The sequence below is a fragment of the Denticeps clupeoides genome, chromosome 4 (assembly GCF_900700375.1).
Source record: "Denticeps clupeoides chromosome 4, fDenClu1.1, whole genome shotgun sequence".
In the NCBI taxonomy this organism is placed as follows: Eukaryota; Metazoa; Chordata; class Actinopteri; order Clupeiformes; family Denticipitidae; genus Denticeps; species Denticeps clupeoides.
In genome coordinates this window covers 679,080-688,662 of record NC_041710.1, presented here as the reverse complement: position 1 = coordinate 688,662, position 9,583 = coordinate 679,080, and the positions used below count along the sequence as shown (strand labels likewise).

The window sequence follows — 9,583 nt, the reverse complement described above, 5'->3', positions numbered from 1 at the left end:
AAATCAGTAATCAGTAAAATCAGTAATCAGTAAAAAACGGGTGGACACTGACCGGTCCTACAGTCCCCAACATCTATAATCAAGGTCCCAACTAAACCGTCCCGGGCTCCAGGTCTTCACTTGCCAGCTTGTACGGAGCGCTGCAGGGACAACTGTCCCCCCAGTTTATAAACCCGCAGCCATGAAAGACGAGACTGTGGGCGTGGTGACGTGCGTTGGAAGGTTAACAGACAGAGCAACCCTCCATGATCAGCCTGTTCAGGCTCCTAGACGCAGTTCTTCAGCAAGACATATATAAAGCTTTCTAGAGACTAAAACATCATTGTGGACAGAGAAAGGCAGCACTTTATAATGAAAATAAGACAAACACCAATTTTTAGACATTAATATGTATTGAAGTAAAAAGAAGTCACACAACACAAAACAAAAAACACTTGAACTTGATCAGCCTTGAAAACCCTTCAATATTCCTCTCCCTCTTCATCTTCCTCTCCAACACTGTCAGTGCCCACTTCTTCATAATCCTTCTCCAGGGCAGCCATGTCTTCTCTGGCCTCGGAGAACTCGCCCTCCTCCATACCCTCTCCCACATACCAGTGCACGAAGGCCCTCTTGGCGTACATCAGGTCAAACTTGTGGTCCAGCCGGGCCCAGGCTTCGGCGATGGCGGTGGTGTTGCTCAGCATGCACACCGCCCTCTGCACCTTGGCCAGGTCTCCACCGGGCACCACAGTGGGGGGCTGGTAGTTGATGCCCACCTTGAAGCCAGTGGGACACCAGTCCACAAACTGAATGGTGCGCTTGGTTTTGATGGTGGCGATGGCAGAGTTGACGTCCTTGGGCACCACGTCGCCACGGTACAGCAGGCAGCAGGCCATGTACTTCCCGTGGCGTGGGTCACACTTCACCATCTGGTTGGCTGGCTCAAAGCAAGCATTGGTGATGTCGGCTACGGACAGCTGCTCATGGTAGGCCTTCTCAGCAGAGATAACCGGGGCGTAGGTGGCCAGGGGGAAGTGGATGCGGGGGTACGGCACCAGGTTGGTCTGAAACTCGGTCAGGTCCACGTTCAGGGCGCCATCAAAGCGCAGGGAGGCGGTGATGGAGGACACAATCTGGCCGATGAGCCGGTTGAGGTTGGTGTAGGTGGGACGCTCAATGTCTAGGTTTCTGCGACAGATGTCATAGATGGCTTCGTTGTCGACCATGAAGGCACAGTCGGAGTGCTCCAGGGTGGTGTGGGTGGTCAGGATGGAGTTGTAAGGCTCAACCACAGCAGTGGACACCTGAGGAGCTGGGTAGACCGCAAACTCCAGTTTGGACTTCTTACCATAGTCAACAGAGAGACGCTCCATTAACAAGGAGGTGAAACCAGAGCCAGTTCCTCCACCAAAACTGTGGAAGATCAGGAAGCCCTGGAGCCCAGTACACTGGTCAGCCTAAGAAACAAAACAGGAAAGAAATGCACACATTAAAAAATAAATAAATAAACTACAGAAAAACGTTGAAAAATTAATAAAAAACACATACCAGCTTGCGGACACGGTCAAGAACCATATCAATGATTTCTTTGCCGATCGTGTAGTGGCCACGAGCATAATTGTTTGCAGCGTCCTCCTTCCCAGTTATGAGCTGCTCTGGGTGGAAAAGCTGCCTGTAGGTACCTGTGCGAACCTCATCTGAAGGGGAGGGGCCGAAATAAAAATCATATTAACAAAAGCAATTAAATAAAAAGAAACAGGATTTTTAAAAAGAAATCAGCAGAATGGGGGGAAAAAAATAAAAATCCAACTTTTTGGTATAATTTATATCTGAAGTAGAGTTTACCAATGACTGTTGGCTCCAGGTCCACGAAGACAGCACGTGGGACGTGTTTACCAGCACCAGTCTCGCTAAAGAAGGTGTTGAAGGAGTCGTCTCCACCTCCAATGGTCTTATCACTGGGCATCTGACCATCAGGCTGGATTCCATGCTCCAGACAGTACAGCTCCCAGCATGCATTGCCCATCTGAGCTCCGGCTTGGCCGACATGGATGGAAATACATTCACGCTGAAGGCCAAATGGAAAACAGTGAATAAGTGAAAACATATCAGGAGGCTCAGTAATCAATTATTCATGTGATTATAATATGCATAGCTCATTTAACACTAGTCTTACGGTTTCACAAAAGAATTTCCATGTTCTCAATTACTAACAAATTTTCATGACTCTAAGATCCCGGAAAATGTTCAACTAAAGTTGAAGTGAAACGACGCAGTTCCAGCTCGCCCGAGTAAAATGGCCTCCATCAGGTCCGGGCACAGACCAGCTGTAGTTTTAAAAGAAGTCACGTGACTGCGCTCCGGAACATGGGAGCGTCGCAGGCAGGACCACGTGACGTGGCTCACCAGCGGACATCTAGTACAGATACCGTTCTAGTTGGAAACGTAGAAAAACGTCTCTTACGTGAGACCTGCGTACTACTTCTCAGGGCTTGGAAAATTCTCTTTAAAAAAATACCATGAATTTTCCAGGTTATAATAACAGTAAGGATCCTATACTTAGCACATGACACGCGGATAGCAGCGAAGAATCGCACATGAAGGGCCTAGTAAAATCGCTAAATGTTAGCTTGGACACCAGTAGCCCCGCGAGATTTTATATATATTTTTTTTAAATAAAAACATTTTCAATTATTTACTAAAACTGGACTCGGAGATGAAAACGGAGATGACGCACAGCTGCGAGCGGGAAGAACGCAGGGCGCGGCACCCACCACCCACTTGAATTAACTTCTCGCTGGCCTTCTCAAACCATTATCGGGGGCAATAAATCCACCCATTAACCAAAATAAGCGGTTCCTAAAAGCCGAGCGAGAGAGACACGCACCATTTTCGTCGATTCTTTGTTCCTTCCGCCCGACAGCGAAGACTCCGACTATGAAGGAAGTGGTTCGCTAGCGTCGCATCGCTGCGCTTATATACGGGGCGACGCTATTGGCGGGAAAGGTTTAATGGGCGGGGCTACTGCGATAGACAGCTCGAGAAGCCTCTCATTGCAGGCTGCCAGACAGCCAGCCCCGCCTATTACCTTTTTTCACCAATGGGAAGCTTCGGCCTTTTTTAACGCGTCATCTAACCCACTGAAATATCCTACTGCGGCCACATGCGCAAGCGCAGAACAAAAAAAAGCGCCAGAATCTCCCCAGGGCATCTGGCTGCAGCCACTGTGGAGCTCCACAGTAGGCGGAAATACGTCACCTTCACAGTAGGCGGAAATACGTCACCTTCACAGTAGGCGGATACTCGTGACTTCAAAATTGTTGTTTTTGTGTTGTATCCCGTATTGCATTATATTGGAATAAAAGGTTTAAAAAATACAGGATGTACTTAAAAGATACATTAAAAACAAATCGACTTTGACAGCGAAAAAAAAATGCGTTTTTGTTAGTGTTCATGTTACTGAGAAATAAACGTGGTTCTAATTAACAATGTTTTTTTATGTGTAAAATGTATAAAAATATGATTGATTGCAAGGTAATACATTACTGTTAATAGCAGCTGTAAGCTCTTTATTTTAAAGTTGCAAGTATAAACAATACTGTTACATTTACATTGTAATCTTTCATTTTAATTTCTAGTAGTATGAACATGGAAAAAGTAGGGTTGCAATTATTGAGATCAATATTGCGATATGCGATATGATAAAGGACACTTGCTTGTATATCAATGAAAAGTCACATACTAATAGTGAAATGTTTCATTTCAAAGTGAAACATACAAACTACTTATAACAACCTAAAATGCCCAGTTCAAAATACAATATTCTACCAAATTAAATAAATCACAAAAAACTCTTTACAACGACAAACCCTGGTAAGGCTAAACAACTGTTTTGATTATATTTGGCCATTATAAAATCCCGTATTATAGTTACATTTAACCAAAACATTGTTTGGAGGCTGACTTGAACACAGGGATGCATAGCTTTGCTAACATTGCCTAGCTTAGCTAAGGTTAAGATTTGTAAACTGAGGTGAATTTCTTTAGGAAACCTTCAGAGTTTGAGAAAGTTAACTAAACAGCTAAGAACAGTCTAAATAGTTAATGCCTACGTTTAGCCAAAACGTTGTTTGGAGGCTGAATTGAACACAGGAATGCATAGCTTCGCTATCTTAGCCTAGCTTAGCTAAGGTTAAGACTTATAAAACGGGATTTATAATGGCCAAATATATTCAAAACAATTGTCCAGCCTTACCTATGACATGTAACCCCCCGGGATCTGGTTTGGAGCGTACAGCGGTTTGTACAGCCCCAAGCAGCACAAGAGTGATGCATTTTTATGCACTTCTCTCCATAGACATGTATATGCTTCACGCCACAGCAGAGCCTATCGCAATATGGCGGCGACGTTGACGTACAACCAAACACGTCACATCCGACTGAAGTGAAACTTCAGTCTGCTCGCAAACTTTGAGAGAATGAATCGGATATGTCGCCGATCCAATCCATGTACTAATCATTTAAATCGCAGCTTTTTGCATTCATGTAATCGCACAAACGATTGATGAATGCACTGAACTGTACAATGTGATTAGCAGCTTTTAAGTCAACAAAGAGAGTGCAGAAGTGCTGTATATATTTATATATAGAACTATACATTAAATTTAATATCAACATACCTTTGAAAGGCAAAGCATTTTTAATATGACCATTTATATGTTGCTCAATTTTTGCCATGACAGTAGGGCTGAAAGTGGGGTACAGAGGGCAGTGAAAGAGTCTTCTGCAACATGTTCCTGAAATGCTGGCTTTGACGCAGAATTACAGATTGATATGTGCATCTAAAACAAAGAGAAAAGCAGATAAACACCACATACACATTTGAACTATTGTGATGCTACATTATGCTGAGACCCTTATTCCACTGACCACATAGATGGAGCAGAGAAAATGTACTGGACAACAGATTAAGTTATGAGATCAAATACATTTGATATCATAACAAAGAAAAAAGAAGCCAGTTCAGGTTTTGGCAGAAATAACACAATACACTTAGCATGTAATAATGGTTTTTCAATGTTACACTGGCAACAATTACTGTTTAAAACCATTGTGCTTTGTGATAATGATTTAGCAGAATAACGTGAAAGAACCAAATGAAGATTTGGAGAGAAAGAAATACAAGATTATTTTATTTGTGACATACAATTTAACTAAAACTGGTCAATAAAAAGCAGTAGAGAATAGAACAGAGAATAGGAGTATTTAAAAATATATAAATCTCTTTGTGAAGTACTTTACAATGTTGATGCAGGTGGAATGAAAGACATGAATAAAGTGCAATATGCAGTAAATGGAACAATGTACATTGATGTTACAGTGAAAAGTAGTGAAGTGAATTTGTTCAATAAGAAGCAAAAAACAAATACAATAAACTGACTACTATATGCCAACAATAAATCATATTCTAAGGCAAAATGTGGTTTAGAGACCAGGGCAAGGAAATAAACGTGTGTTTACCTGCCATGGAGCACGATAAAAAAGTTTTAAAAAATCGTTTAAAATATTTCCATGTTGTAACGCATGCAAAGTGCCGACATGATCAGTTTGCTAAATTATTAACAGCACATTTGTATATGAATGACTCTGTACCAACATTTACGATCCACTGTTTCCAAAAAATCACCCCCGTTTTCCAAATTTTTGCAAATGAAATAAATTTATTCAAGGAAGTGCTAAGTCACTGTAAAAATACTAAAGCCCAATTATTATACCAATGTATAGACAACTTAATATAAGAACTGGAAGTCTTCTTGCAAACAACAACTATCAGTGTTTTTTGTTTTCCATGTTAAGCTACGTTTCTTCATTGAATGGTTTTGCTGGGGTTTTTTTTGTTGGTTTTTTTTGTTTTTGTTTTATTATTATTTTGTATTCTATTTATTCATTTTTAATTTCTTGTTATGGTGATATTGGTTGTAATATTTACATTTACATTTACATTTACATTTACGGCATTTACCAGATGCCCTTATCCAGAGCGACTTACAACGTGCTTTCAAGTTACCATCGATGAAGAGATCAATTCCGGTTCACTAGGACCCCAACTATGAATACATCTATTTAGTTCACTCTGTTGTAGATTCTGTACACAAAGTTCGACAACAAGAAAATTACAATTTAATCTAAGTATTCTTTAAAGAGGAAGGTCTTGAGCTGTCGTTTGAAGGTGCTCAGTGACTGAGCTGTTCTGACCTCGAGGGGAAGTTCATTCCACCACCGAGGGGCCAAGACGGAGAAGAGTCTATATTAATGTTTTCCTTTTACCTTCAGAGATGGAGGGACCAGGCGAGCAGTACTGGAGGCTCGGAGTATACCAGGTGCAGTGCGAGGTGTAATAAGGGCTGTGAGGTAGGATGGTGCTGCTCCATGTTTGGCTTTGTAGGCCAGCATCAGTATTTTGAACCTGATGCGTGCAGCTACTGGGAGCCGGTGGAGGGAGCGTAGCAGAGGGGCGGTGTGGGAGAATTTGGGAAGGTTGAAGATCAGTCGTGCTGCTGCATTTTGTATGAGTTGAAGAGGTCGGATGGTACATAGTGGTAGACCAGCTAGAAGGGAGTTACAGTAGTCCAGTCGTGAGATTACTAAGGACTGAACCAGTAGTTGGGTGGCCTGGGTTGACAGGTAAGGGCGAATTCGTCTGATATTGTAGAGAAGGAATCTACATGAGCGGGAAAGATTGCTGATGTGAGTTGAGAAGGAGAGTTGGTTGTCTATTGTTACCCCAAGGTTGCGGGCTGTTGCAGAAGGAGAGAGCTGCGAGTTGTCTAGGTAAATATATTGTCTAGGTATTGTCTAGGTAATATATTGTACTATTTTGTGCTCAGTGTGAATGTTCTGAAGACATTCCTTAATATGTCAAATGTGCCTTGTATTTTGTAACACTAAATAAAAGGTTAATCCTAAATAAATAAATAAATAAATAAATAAAAGAGAGGGAAAAAAAGTTTCCACTGTTTCCGCCTACTGTGGAGGTCACGTGTTTCCGCCTACTGTGGAGGTCACGTGTTTCTGCCTACTTTGGAAGTCACGTGTTTCCGCCTACTGTGGCGCTCCACAGTGGCTGCAGCCAGCCAGACCCTTTCACAGATCCCGCGTGGTTCACCCACGCCGGGGGGTCGTGAACGTTTCCGAACCGACATGTCCGGCGTTACGGGCCAGACGCCGCTTCCCTCCGACTGGATCCTGCGGCACCCCGCGGTGAGAGAGCCGGGTAAACGTCCCGGAAGCGGGGCTCGAACCCGGGGAGAAACGTTCTACTTCTGACATTTATCCATGTATACAGCAGTGTTAAATTAATTAAAGGTCTTCTGAAATAGTCCCTTCCTGAACAATCTGTAAAAAGTGTAAAAAAACATGTAATTTAAAAGAGTGACCTTAATCGGTCTCTCCAACTGTCAACTGATGAGTGATCAGGTGGAGAACTTTGGGGACATGATGGTGAAAGTCGCTCTTGATCAGGGCGTAAATGTAAATACTTGTTCGATGTTTGACAGTCGATTAAAGTGTAGACCGACTGGAATGTTTGCTGTTGGAAGTCTGGGAAGTGACTGTCGTGAAGTGTCAGCATTGGGCACCATGACAGGCGCCCAGGGACCAGTGTGTGGGGATGGTGCTCAGTGGCACCTTGGTGGATCGGGATTCGAACCCGCAACCTTCTGATTATGGGGCCCCAACTCATATTGGGAGGGGGAAGAGCTGGATGTTGTTACGAACTTGGGCGAGTGTGTGTTTGGGTGGTAGGGGCCTAGCGGGTAACACACTCACCTATGAACCAGAAGACCCAGGTTCAAACCCCACTTACTACCATCGTGTCCCTGAGCAGGACACTTAACCCTGAGTGTCTCCAGGGGGGGACTGTCCCTGTTACTACTCTGGATAAGGGCGCCTGGTAAATGCTGTCAATGTGAATGTGTTTGCAGTACCAGGATATGATGCAGCTGGAAGTGGGGGACAGCGCTCAGATTCACGCCGCGTTCCTCGTCTACCTTGACCTCACAGAAGGTGAGCTGTGGTCCTGTTTTTGACTGGGCTCCCGCCGTGCATCCCCCGCCAGGGTTCATCCTCTGCGGTGTCTTGCAGTGCGCCGGTGGAAGGAGGTGTTGAGCTTCGCCTGTTCGGACCTGGAGGCGGTTCTGTTGGAAGGTCAGGAGAAGGAAGGAGCAGCGCCACAGATTCTGCTTCCCCTGCCAGCCCACAGGACCCTGAGCCACAGAGAGTAAGAACTGCAGTCGGGTTCTTCTCAGTCTTCCCACTGGGATTCTGACTGATATTTGTGTGGACATTCAAACTCTTATTTCTGTATTTTCATATCGACTTATCAGTATAATTAACCCAGAGGGTGAGGTGAAGGAACTAAAACTGCATATTGGGACTTTTATTTTGAAACTGATGGGAGTGTCAGTGCCTGCTGCTTTCCATCGGCCAGATCCGCTCTGTTATTTCACTCGTATTCACGCGAGTATTGTGAAAGTGAAGTGATGATAAAGTGAAGTGATTGTCATTGTGATACACAGCAGGTGAAACGTGTCCTCTGTATTTAACCGTCACCCTTGGTGAGCAGTGGGCACCATGACAGGCGCCCGGGGAGCAGTGTGTGGGGACGGTGTTTTGCACAGTGGCATTCAAACCCGACAACCTTCTGATTACGGGGCCGCGTCCTTAACCGCTAGGCCACCATCGTTCAGAGAGCGGCAGCTCAGACGGTCGGATCTGGAATTTGCCCCCTTATGACGTCACAAGGGGAGAAAGTTACCTTCCGTTTCTCAGAATTTCCCGGCCCTCCCCTAAAACATGATCTCCACGACCGTCATGGCTTCCACACGTGTGAAGCGTCGCAGTTGCTCGCTATTTGGATGTGAAAATGAGCACGAATGTATTTTTTTTTTTTAGCTCCTTCATGCAAAACTTTGAAGCACCAGCGGGTTAATTTAATTCTGGAAATGGTTCAGTCATGGGACCTTTTAAGTTTCATTTTACTCACTTATGTGCAATCAGGTACCGACAGGAAGTGGCGCCGTGGGTGTCAAGTCTGTCCTGCAGCAAGTTACTCGTCATCCGTTTGTTCTAAGGCCTTTTTTTTTTTGATGTCGCAGGATACGCTGCGTGTTGAGACGAGGTGCAGCGGCGCTGCTGTCCGTGGTGGCGTCCGACTCTACCATCGTGTACCAGAGGATGTGCGATGGCCTCTTGACCCCCGACCCCCCGGGCAGCATACAGGATCAGGGAAGACGGCAACATCGCAAGCGGCGCGTTCCTCCCTGACTGACGGCCTGAAGACGCCCCCTGCTGGTGGCGGGGAATTATTAACCCCGCCCACATCTTCTTCGTGGTCCCGCTGTGGTATTAAACATTTGACAGTCATCCAGAGTGTGTATATCAGGTGAAGTTGTGGCTCGTTAACAACACGTCTACATCTATTCCGTTCCGCTTCTGTGCGGGAACGTGCTCAGCGTGCATGACCTTGATGTGGAAAATAAACGTACAGCAAGGAACACGTCTGCAGTGGCGACCTTTCACCCCGCAGCCTACCTCAGAGGGA

The 9,583-nt window shown here is 44.7% G+C and overlaps 2 protein-coding genes across 2 annotated transcripts; one reads left to right on the top strand and one right to left on the bottom strand.

Annotated features, from left to right (window-relative positions):
• Nucleotides 1-373: 373 nt before the first annotated feature.
• LOC114788434 (tubulin alpha chain-like) lies at nt 374-2,973 on the bottom strand. The gene is made up of 4 exons (XM_028977012.1): nt 2,870-2,973; nt 1,828-2,050; nt 1,531-1,679; nt 374-1,439 (listed from the first exon to the last, which is right to left on the bottom strand). Exons 1-4 carry the CDS (start codon nt 2,870-2,872, stop codon nt 462-464), a joined length of 1,353 nt encoding a protein of 450 aa, XP_028832845.1. The 5' UTR covers nt 2,873-2,973; the 3' UTR covers nt 374-461.
• Nucleotides 2,974-7,018: 4,045 nt separating this feature from the next.
• tsen15 (TSEN15 tRNA splicing endonuclease subunit) lies at nt 7,019-9,405 on the top strand. Its single transcript, XM_028976807.1, has 4 exons — nt 7,019-7,242; nt 7,965-8,046; nt 8,125-8,260; nt 9,138-9,405. Exons 1-4 carry the CDS (start codon nt 7,183-7,185, stop codon nt 9,304-9,306), a joined length of 447 nt encoding a protein of 148 aa, XP_028832640.1. The 5' UTR covers nt 7,019-7,182; the 3' UTR covers nt 9,307-9,405.
• The last annotated feature ends 178 nt before the right edge of the window (nt 9,406-9,583 follow it).